This window comes from Vanessa cardui, chromosome 11 (genome assembly GCF_905220365.1).
Source record: "Vanessa cardui chromosome 11, ilVanCard2.1, whole genome shotgun sequence".
Classification (NCBI taxonomy): Eukaryota; Metazoa; Arthropoda; class Insecta; order Lepidoptera; family Nymphalidae; genus Vanessa; species Vanessa cardui.
The window spans coordinates 5,802,121-5,814,461 of record NC_061133.1 but is presented as its reverse complement, the minus strand read 5'-3'; the positions used below and the strand labels follow the sequence as shown (position 1 = coordinate 5,814,461).

General features: G+C 33.7%; 1 protein-coding gene across 4 annotated transcripts in view; it reads left to right on the top strand.

Annotated features, from left to right (window-relative positions):
- Positions 1-12,341, top strand: part of LOC124533855 (transcription factor Sp9-like) — an 82,418-nt gene that overhangs the window by 47,133 nt on the left and 22,944 nt on the right. Inside the window, exon 1 of one of the 4 annotated variants that reach the window (XM_047109400.1) lies at positions 7,169-7,322. The exons of the other annotated variants lie outside the window; for them this stretch is intronic. Within the exon in view, the coding sequence (XP_046965356.1) occupies positions 7,272-7,322 (51 nt within the window). The 5' untranslated portion in view covers positions 7,169-7,271. Of the gene's footprint in view, positions 1-7,168; positions 7,323-12,341 lie in introns of those variants that run through there. 4 annotated transcript variants of the gene reach the window in all.

The window sequence follows — 12,341 nt, the reverse complement described above, 5'->3', positions numbered from 1 at the left end:
GCACGTACGCTAAAAGCTATTTTAACATTAATTCAATCGAAGTGAAGATATTCAATTCAAAGGGCTATAACAGAATAGCAGTGAATGTTAAGGAACAATGTGGATACCGCCATTGCGCATGCGCTGCGGGCTTCAATAGATCGCGTGTGGCCGAATTGTAATTTTAAATGTGAAATATATTGCTCCTTACATTGTATAATTGAGAGATTAAAATTTACTTACATATATGTACCTACTTACCGCTTGCGTACTTGGTACGTGTTTTGTAAAAGACTGTGATTCACTCGGCGTAAAAATCTTTTTTTATTTATTAATGAGTTTTGTATAAAATTATGTGTCATAATTTCCAATATTTTACATTTTTTTTATTTGTTTTAGTTTATCAATTTTTTATTTTATTTTATTGCCTTGATAAAACGGATAGAGCCTCTTGGAAAGCTACTTTACGGTACTGCTTTTTCCCTTTATAACTATATTATAATATATTTATGTTTCACCAAAACGCATTCCTTAATCTAACATAACATCACCCCTAGGTTGTTATGTAAACACAAGAAAAAAGTAAAATAAAATAAATATAAAGAGATAGTATAAGAAAAATATATGTTATATTTATAGCCACAAATACGCCGTATAATAAAAAAAAAACAATAAAGTGAAATCTTTGCGATAACATTCCCGATCTTACTTCACCGATAGTTTGCGCAAATACAGAAGACAGAAACTAAATAAATTACATACAAACGTAGTAACATTACAATTTACAATCATTTACGGTTTTCAATGCTTACTCTTTTATGCACGTAATAAAATAAAGTGCTAAAGTAAAAGAACGAACGAAACCATCTCGCTTAGATATCTAAAAGTACATTCAACATTTCCTTAAGTGAAGATCAAGTGGCCATCCATGACACATACAAAATGCAGAGAAAATTCATGGGTACCACATTGACTTACTCAAGAGTGCTCGTAGTGTCTCGATATATATGTAACAAAAATTGCCATTTAAATGTCGCCTTTATAACTATTGATTTAAGGATCACGTAGCTTTAAGCACTGTGATGTAGTGAATACATTGCACTTCGATTTTAAACCTTATTTGTATGACCATAAGGATTACACTTAAATCTTCGTAGGTTTAAGAGGAAGGGGGAAATGTTGGAGGTTGAAGTCACTTTAAGTCGTTAGGTTATATTGAGAAGGAAAATAGTTAAAATATTATATTAGACTAGAACTTATTTCAGAGATCAATTTTTATTCCGGTATTTCAAACACGATTCGATTCATGCATTTTCGTATAATAAAATATACATTTGATTGAATATTTCAACTCAAAAATATTAAGGTTAAAAATGTCTTAGTAGTTTTTGTTATTTTTTATTTAGTCTATAGACTATCTATGTTTTTGATAAAATCTATAAACATAAAACTCGATTGTCGCTATGTAGTCTAGATACCGTAAATACATCATATCGTTTTCTACAAAACCCAAAAACGTAACTAAAGGATATACATATGCCAAGGTACTGCTATATACTTACATATATACATATATATAGCTGAAAGGTTTAATGTACATTCCTTTTATGAAGAAGGTACGAAGATTTTTGGTAATCATTCCAAAGGACAAAGTAGTAAGGTCTTAAATACTATGACATGTAAAAACTGTCTTATTTTTCGCACATAATATCTTGAGCAAGTTAGTTTTAAACAGATATCATAAAGTATAAAGGAGATTTTGAGAAATTAAATTATTTGTAGATTATAATTTATCAGAATTTGGTGAGAATCTATTTAACATATTTTTATTCAAACCATTATGCAGACATCATAATTGTACAGCATAAAAGCAAAGTGGCCCGTATATAAGCTACTGTTGGACTAAAACCTCGTCTCCTTACGGAGAAGGCTTGCACCATATACCACCACGCTGCTCAAATACGGGTTGCATGGCGTATCAAACACATTTGGAAGATTTGTCATTTAAATTAGACGCATGCTGTTTTCTTAGGTTTTCCTTGACAAATTAACTATGAAAATTCAGTAGTGCTTGCCTGGATTAAGATTGCCTGGGTTGCCGCAATAATCGGTTTAGATGTACGCGTTCTCTTTAACTGTACAGCATATTACTAGCAGATTCTTATAAATAAACGAACACCAGAGTGTACTCGGTAGCAGCTTTAGTTTTATTTAAATGATATATTACGCATATTAGCTAACTACAAGTTGTGGTTGTTAACTTGTCTTGGTCATTGAAATAAAAAACAATTGTAATTAGTCCTGTCAGAAATAGAACAAAAAATGAGGTATCTACTTATTCATGTTATCTACATATTTTTTGTTTTTCCTTATAGTCGCAACTTAGCATCTGTTTAGCCTTACAAATAACCTTTTATTATTAAATATTAAATGCAAATGCAAATGGTTTTGACATTTACATCTTTACTTTTTATGTAATACCTAATTCATTAATTTATTCGTTCATTCATTGGTCTAAACTGCGCATAGTTATTGGCGTTATAAGAAATAATACCTAACAATTCATTTCATCGCCAATGCGCAACCAACCTTGAGAACTAAAATATTTTGTCCCTTGTATTGCACTGACTCACTCATCTTTCAAATCGGAACACAACAATACTAAGTATTGCTGTTTAGCGGCAGAACATGATGAGGGAGTGGTATCTCCCCTGACGAACTTGCAATTAGCCCTAACGAATTAGTTCAATGTAAACATTTAAAACAAGAAACAATTGTGTGGTAAAACTTCTTTTCAAAAACGTTTTTATTTGAATAAATATATAGATACAAATTTGTGTTTTTTTATGGTATAGTTAGGAGGACGAGCATATGGGCCACCTGATGGTAAGTGGTCACCATCACCCATAGACAATGAATAAGAAATATTAACTATTCCTTACATTCTCAAGGTGCCACCAGCCTTGGGAACTAAGATGTTATTTCCCTTGTGCCTGTAGTTACACTGGCTGACTCACCCTTCAAACCGGAACACAACAATACTGTTATTTGGCGGTAGAATAACTGATGAGTGGGTGGTACCTACCCAGACGGGCTTGCACAAAGACCTAGGAACCAAGTGTCTAGGAAATTTTCATTTATTTATACAAGCTGAGCCCGTGGTTTTGTCCGCATGTAGGCGGTCAGGCTAGTGTTAGGTACCCCATGTATTCTTGTACCAATGGCAATGTTTATGATTATAATGATTGGTTGAGTAATTAGGACGTGAAATACTTGCATTTAGTTACGATTATCAATGTGAGAAAGTCATATATAAATGGAATAAATCTAAGCCCTAAAATAAGAAGATTTTTTCTATAATCTTCAATGTAGGAACATGTCACCTTTTCAGCATTAAATATCAACAATTAGGCAACACAGACACAAATAAGCGATTTTTTTAAATCTCGCGCTTGTGTGTTTTTAATTGCTCATAGGTACTTACATATGTATATTAAAAGAACACAAACGTAAGTATAGATTAAACAGAAGTTGTTTTCGAGTCTCAAATAATAACTTGAAACGAAATGTACCTAACAAACATAGGTAACATACCTACTGCAATCGTTAGGCAGTAAATTCACGTATGACTAATAAAAATTGGTTTTTCATTTGGAAATTTGACAGTTATTGAAATTCATACCTGATATTTTTCTCAATTGAGTAATTGGGTTTCTAATTACAACTGATAGGTCTGATATTAATTTATTTGGCACATAAGTCTACACCTTTGGCACTTTACGCAATCTTGGCACTTTACGAGCATAAAATATATTTTATTAATTAAAATTAAACAAATTACAGTCAAATTATTAATAGATCACTAAAATGTTTTGTGTGTGAAAACCCACTCTTAGTAACATTATAATAAAGAACAATTTGTTTTTACATAACAGATGTCAACAATATCAGTAGCAGTGATATTAAAAAAAATGATGTACATTTTCTCCTTCATAAATTTTTAAATCTTCATTTCACAAGTGATCGGAAGCTGTAAAGCTATATATTAGTAATTAAGTTAAGTAATAATTATTATCACGAGGGTGACTTAGGTGAACATTAGACGTCCAATATAGCATTATTTCAATCCCTGACCTTTGTATCATATTGGTGTCAAATTGACCGTATAATATGACGGAATTAAAAAGTCTAATCCCAAATGATCTCAATTAGTTTAAGACTAGCGACTGTTTACGTAAAAGCGTTCTGTCAATCTTGCAACTGTTGTGTCTTCAATTGGGTGGGTTTGATTAAGATGTTGACGTTAAACACATTTGTGTAATGCCCATAAAAAAATATTATTTTTGCCATCTTTTCATCTTCTTCCAAAAGTCGGGGTGAACTAATCCCAAACTGCACTTGGCTGGCACGTTTTATTTTAATATATAGGTGTATTATAATATATGTCTATATCTGTGAATAGATATGTCTAATTATCCGTCTATTTCAACGTACCCAGAATATAGATACAGTCGAATAAGATACGGTCAATTGACAATTAAAATGGTTGCCATATCTAAATATTATTTTCTTGTTCTACTTATAAGACACCAATTTTTTCACCGTCTTAATATAATATAAACGTATTGTCAAAATAGCATGTTTTTAAGTTGATAACTTTATGTATTGGTAATTTTAACCTAAACGTGTTTAGCTGTTATTTGTTATGAGAGCAAATCTATAAAACCAAGTTGTGTAACTAATTAGAAACTTTTTGTGCACGCCACGTGCTTAAAGTAAGTTTGTTTATAAGGTGACACTCTGATGATCAATCCATTTCTCGTTTCATTTTATAGATAGATACTAAACAGAATAGATAGATATCAAACGTATGTGTGATATATATACGTATCTATCATAAACACGTGATACGTGTTAGTCGATGATACGCTCCGGCGTCGTTCACTTCCGCTACTTCCGCCGGTCATTTGTGTCGCCGGTCGCCGCCCAATCTAAACTCTCTGTATCAATGAATCTTGATAACATTTCACAAATACATCTCTATCGATTCAAACACTACCTATGTAGGTATTATATTTTTTCTTCATTTCTATTTTATATAAACCAGAAGTGCTTACCTTGGACGATAGGCAATGTGCTCTACATCATCAAAACTCCCCTAATTAGATCTAAGATATGGTAATTGGAGAATTTGCAATACGTCAATAATACTTTAAGTTAAGTGCGTATCTGTGTTATGCTTGGGCCATATATGTGACTTTAGATTTTGGTGAGTGTGGACAATTTAAATTTGAACCAGCTCTGCGCTGAAGATGTAATAATACACAAGTGTTTACGCAAGTGTAGGTACTTTTAGATGTTTTGCTCCGTGTGGATACAAGACACTGGCTCAAACAATCTTCAAACTGGAACACAACAATACCGGATAGGTGCTGCTTTTCGTTAGAGTATCTTATGACCGGATGGTACATACAAGTACAAATCCCTACCATTCCAATTCGCACTCAAATCTCGTTTAAAAAAACACGCATTCACTCCCATAAGGGTTCTGCATATGGAACATCATCATAACTCGATTGCCTTCGCCTCGCCGCCCACTCGCGCCGTAATTTTACATCTCAGCGTGAATTTCGTGTTCAAATTAAAATGTTTATTGCGTTAAGCGGAGTTCGCACGGTCGAGCCCCGGGCGTTTTATTTCGTTATCCCGGACACGCCCATTTCTTATCCCCCCTCACCCCGGACACCTAGTGTTTTACTACTTTACGGACTGGATGGCTCCCCTGTCTAATGTCGCTATAATGCTCCGCGACTGTTATTTCCGTTTTTGTATTGATAGGATATTCGACCTTATGTGAAGGTGGAAAGGGGATGTTATGCCGTGATTGTGATTGCGGATCCCCGTGTTATGCGTGTCATAAAACTATTAGCCGCTTAAGCTATTCTTAAAGCGTCGACATTTCTCTTGGATACATTTAGCGGTTCGATGTATTTTTTGGGGTGCGGAAGGGCGCTATCCCATTTTTTTTTTTAATTCAGGTGGAGTTTCACCTTTGTTGTGTTATTACCTACCTATTATTTGGTTGTGTTTTTTTATTTTTTGTGTGGTGTATTTTATTTTTATTATCTTTAGCACCTTGTTGGCGGGTAAATGAGGTTAGAATCGAAATAATGTCGTAGATTTTGAAATAAACAGATGTCCTTTTACTGGAAGTATTTTATAAGTAGGTAGTGGATGTATAATTGGGTAGCAATCTGTTTCTAAAATAACCCTATTTCAAATCATTAAATAAAAATCATACCTAAGTATATTTTGTTAAAAAAATAACGTATTAGTAGGTAAGTAGACTACTAGGTCTACTAGGTCCTAATTTAAGAACCTAATAGGTAGATATATATATATATATATATATATATATATATATATATATATATATATATGTATATGTATATATGTATATATATTGTACCTATTTATACTGGTAACTACCAACCTTGATTTAAGGAAATCAATTTCTGTAAGAGGCACTTTTTAAAAGTTTGCACTATGGATTAACCAAAAAAAAATTAAATATCGAAGTGGGTTGATACACATACGTAGGTAGGTTTTGTGGATACTACCCAAGTACCTACGTAAGTATCCTAATTACCTAATACAAAAAATAGCGGGAAAAAATGGTTTTAGAAACTATTCCTTACATTATTTTTATTTATTCTGTCGACCACATATTTCGTTATAACACAATTTAAACACAAACGCAAACCATTTTGCGTTAAAAATGAAGGATGTAAAATTATTTTGGTTACATTAGGTACTTCATACAGAGAATAGCTGGTTCTATGAACATACCTAGCACAAAGCAGGTTTATATACATATTGAACTGGAGAAATCTTAAAAATACTTACGTACACATATCTAAACATAAATAGGTACCCATAGCCGCTGCAGACATATACTTAGAGCAAAGTAGGCAATAATCGAGGTCTTATCGACAATTTGAAACAAAAAAGTTTATGCAAATCGAGGGAGCCGAAATAAAATGGAGTCGCGCGTGCGATCGATATACGTAGCGACCTTGTGGGCGGGGCTCGTCGTGGGCGGGGCCCAATAAGAGGCTGGGATTGGCTCGAGCCGCCCACCCCCGCCCCCCACGTAGCGCGCTCGCCCGCACTCGTAAACGTATGCTCGCGCGCCGCGACGAGAGACGTCATGTCGACGCGCCTCCGAGTGACAATAGTTATCGTGTAGAGGCATTTTGTTTTGGTTTATTGATATGTGCGTTTAGTGGACAATGATTACCGATATGTACGCGCCGCTGCCGGCGCCTCCGAACAAGAACATCGTAAGTTACATTATATTTATACAATATTCAATAAATCAATGTATAAATCCCTTTTGAAAAATATTTTAGCTATATGTAATTTATAAATGAACTTTGTTATACATCAAAAAAAAAAATCAAAATCAAAATCAAAATAAACTTTATTCAAGTAGGCTTTTATAAGCACTTTTGAATCGTCATTTTACAATTAAGTGAAGCTACCACCGGTTCGGAAAGTAGATTCTACCGAGAAGAACCGGCAAGAAACTCAGTAGTTACTCTTTTTTAACATTTAAAAAATACAACGTCATGTTAATTAAATACAATTATTTCAATTAATGTATCCTGCTTGGATGTCAACAGGTATTAACTCCACGCTTTTTTATCATCTACAAAATCTTGTATCGAATAGTATGCTTTTTCTACCAATGTATTTTTAACAAACGATTTGAATTTACTAAACGGCAAAGTTAAAAATCTATATACCATTAAGGTTTATTTAAGTCCTTATTGTATATCTATCTATTTTAATGTTATTTTTATGTAGATGGTTTGATACGATCAGATGTTCCAAAAACATATGATCTTTGTTATGATCATAAAATGATTTCAAAATGGTAAATATTCTGGTAAATTGTTTAACGACTGCTTATTGGATATTTAATTTGAATATTCAACTACTTACCTAAAATAGATCAAGTTAAAAAATATATTCCTTTCAAATAATTTGATATTTTTGCAAACGTATTTTAGTTTGAAATGGTTTGACACACAGACAGATTTATACGATTATATATTTTTCCTCGAATATGACTATAACCTACCTCCTTGGATATAAATATTATTCTTATATTGATTATGTACTTAGTTCTATTTTTAAATAAATGGTTACCTTTATAAGGTTATATTTAGGTACGTAGCTTTAGTATTATTCCGTCGGTATACACTTTCCTTAATAAGTAATAAAATACATTGGTACTACTATGTCCCTAATCTATTTGGTAGATACTGGTTAATTTAAATTGAGTGTTACCAAGATTGATTTCAATTTTTAAAAAAATGGTACGTAGGTACCTATAGAATTTTTGAAAATGCGCTGTAAATTTAAACTATCTTAAATGTACCTACGTCTAGATAGCACACATATATTTTATTAAAAAATATTTATTCCTATTTATCTATTTTAAATCAGTTTTAGAAAAAAAAAGAGACTCTTAGTACCGAATAAAAACTTTCCTTGTCCTTTGTAATAGGAAAGTATAATATTAAATTAAAATGTAAAATTGTTAATATTAGGTATACCTAGGTGCATCCTTTTGTTTTATTTTAATACCTAATAATCCTGATGTTCGTCTCGTCTCCGTCCGTTTCCGGCGTAATAAACAACAGACGTGTTAAACATCACTTGTGAAAATAATATCCCAAAACAGTGTTCAAACCATCGGTAATAACATCACTTTAGATCATCCACTAAGATTAAGCGGCGGAAAGTGCTGTAAAACAGAAATCACGCACGATTAAATGCTGTGAAGTGATTGTTTTGTTGATAAAATATCATATAAATTAACTGACAAAGCTACCAGAGTGAAGTTAGTGCAAAACATTGACATTTGACAATTGTACCAACCTCAAAAACCAAATCTGTCAGCAGAGGTGTTGCCATATAAAGATTTCAATTTCCACCATCCTAATAACACTAGCGCGCCAGATTCAAATTCGTTGGAAATTAAGAATCAAAAAATGAATGCACAAATGCAAACATTATTAGAAAAAATTCAAGAACAAATGGAGAAGCAAACAATATCTATCACTGAAGCTGTTACTCGTAATATTATGCAGCAAATCGGCGAAAATTTCAAAAAATTAGATGAGCAAAACCAACAACTACGTGTCGAAGTCTCGGAACTAAAAGAGAAAATTAAAGGATTAGAGGCACAGAAAAAGAAAAACAATTTAATTTTCTTTGGCATAGAAGAAGGGAGTGAACAAGACTCAAATATCATCCAATTTATGAAAGAAAAAATTAATACCCATCTATCAATAAACATTCAAGAGCTCGAAATCGACAAAGCTCATCGAATTGGCAGCAAGAAAAGTACCGGAAGCAGACCTATACTTATCTCTTTCACAACAAACTGGAGAAAAAATATAATTTTTAAAGAAATAAATAAATTTCCTCCAGGAATATATGTAAAAGAAGACTTCACGAAACAAATGTTGGAGATAAGAAAATCTTTGCAACCTAAACTAGAAGAAGAAAGAAACAAAGGCAACATCGCTTACATTCGAGGTGACAAAGTAATTGTACGAAAACCAAATGAGTTAGGCCGTGAAAAAAGAAAGAGAGAACCGTCTTTTTCCCCCATGGGGAACATGGGGTCCAACTCAGAGAATCATCCACCACCAGCAATTAATTCCAAGAAAATTGCTGCAAAGAACGCGTTTGAACTTATGTCTCGCCCCAGAAGCGGCTCGTTCCCGCAGACATTATCTGAGTCTTCAAAAAACTAACAGAAGCCATCAAAAACCGTAACTTAACCATAAAAAACACAACACTTTCAAGGGAATCTAAATTAACAGCAACCGGAAACACAAGAATAGTAAAACTTATATCACCAAAAACCAAATGTCTCCCAACACGGCTGGTCCCCGCGGGAGTACTAGACCATACCCCTCCAACAAAAAATCGTACAGTAATCAGAATTGCAACACTTAACACCAGAACTCTGAGATCGGAAGAAAGCTTAATGGAACTAGAAAAATCACTGGTAAAGATAAAGTATGACATTTTAGGGTTATGCGAAATGAGAAGGCTAGACGAGAAGATAGAGGAACGCGAGAGCCATATATTGTTTCAAAAAGGAATTATCGCAGGCCAGAAAGGAGTCGGTTTCCTTATTAAAAAATCCCTTAAAGATAACATACTGGAACTAATTGGCATTTCGGACAGGTTGGCAGTACTTAACATTAAACTGCCTGGATATAAGAATCTATGGACAATTATTCAAGTCTATGCCCCAACCGAAAAAACCGCAAAACAAGACATTGAGGATTTTTACTACAAGCTATCAGACATAACAAGTAAATACAATCGTAACAATCTCATTGTTATGGGCGACTTTAACGCACAAATCGGCACTAGAGAAGCAGGGGAAGAACATGTACTTGGAAAATTTAGCTATGGAGTGAGGAGTGCTAATGGACACCGACTAATGGATTTTTTACAACAAAATAACTTAGCACTGCTCAATTCAATGTACAGGAACAAGGAAAAAAGCAAATGGACCTGGATATCCCCGGACGGAAAAAACGAAAACGAAATTGATTTTATAATTACTAACAAAGTCAAACACTTTAATGACACTCACGTCATACAGAATCTAAACTTTAATACTGATCATCGTATGGTGCGCAGCTGCCTTAGGATACAACCCACTAAAAACTCGAGAAAGACTATAACCAACGCTAAAACTTTGCCACCAGAAGAGTATGCTAAAATGATTAACCCATCCGATATCGAACTGCTTCTTGAAATTGTAAACTCGGACGCGAGTGTCCGCGAAAAATATGATCACCTAGAGCAAAAATTGACTGAACTGAAGAAAACAAATATGAGCAAAAACAACAATAAATTCAGTGACAGAACATTAACGCTCCTAGAAGAAAGACAAAAACTATTATTAAATAAAAAAAAAGACAGGAAAAATATAGCTCGACTTAGTAAACAAATACGGGAAAGTATGAGAAAAGATAGGAAACTAATGAGAACAAAAAAACTAGAAGACTCAATAAAAAAAACTGGCGGTACAAAAAAGGCTTTAAGAGAGCTAAGAGACCAGGGAAAAGAGTGGATTTCTAAGATGAAAAGCAATAAATCAGGCATTGAGACAAAACGAAAAGAAATAAAGAAAATAGCTACGGAATACTTCAGCAATCTTTACTCGAAGATGGATAAAAACCAAGAATCAGAAATCGACATTGGGATAAGAAATGAAAACAATGACATACCACCCCTTCTTCAGGCAGAAATACAGAAAGCCATTTACTCCCAGAGGACAGAAAAATCGCCAGGACCTGACAACATACCTAACGAACTTATAAGAGGCGCTGTCGAAATATTGAGCCCGATACTAACAAGTCTTTTCAATAATATTTTAAATACAGGTACAATTCCAGACCAGTGGGGTAAATCTAACATTATTCTTCTACACAAGAAAGGACCTAAGGAAGACATTAATAATTACAGGCCAATAAGCTTGATATCAAACATCTACAAAGTTTTCGCAAAAGTCATATTAGCAAGAATTGCTCAACAATTAGATGAGAATCAGTCTATAGAGCAGGCTGGATTTAGAAGAAATTATAGTACAATCGACCATATTCATACCATCAAGCAAATATTAGAAAAAAGCAACGAATACCAGAAGCCGGTGTATATGATCTTCATAGACTACTCTAAGGCATTTGACAGCTTAAATCACAACTACATCTGGTCAACCCTTAAACAGCAAGGAGTGCACAGCAGTTATATACATATTATTAAAAACATCTATAATAAAAGCGAAGGCTGCATAAAACTTGAAACGACTGGAGATCCTTTCCCCATAAACAGAGGCGTCAGACAAGGAGACCCACTATCACCTTACTTGTTTACAGCAGTGTTGGAGAATATCTTCAGAAGTCTAGACTGGGATGAGTACGGGCTCAACATCAACGGCTGCCGTCTTAACCATTTGAGATTTGCAGATGATCTTATCTTGCTTGAAGAAGACCCAAGCAGAATTCAAACAATGCTACATTCTCTGGCTAAAAAGAGCAAAGATGTTGGGCTTCAAATTAATAAAACTAAAACAAAATTAATGACCAACTCAACAGAGATCGACATAGAACTAGACGGAAAAAAGCTTGAGTATGTAAAAGAGTATGTGTACTTGGGTCAGATAATTGCTCCAACAGACCAAATGTCAAGGGAAATAAACAAGAGGATTGCAAGTGGATGGCGAAAATACTGGTCGCTAAAGGAAATAATGAAAAGCGAAG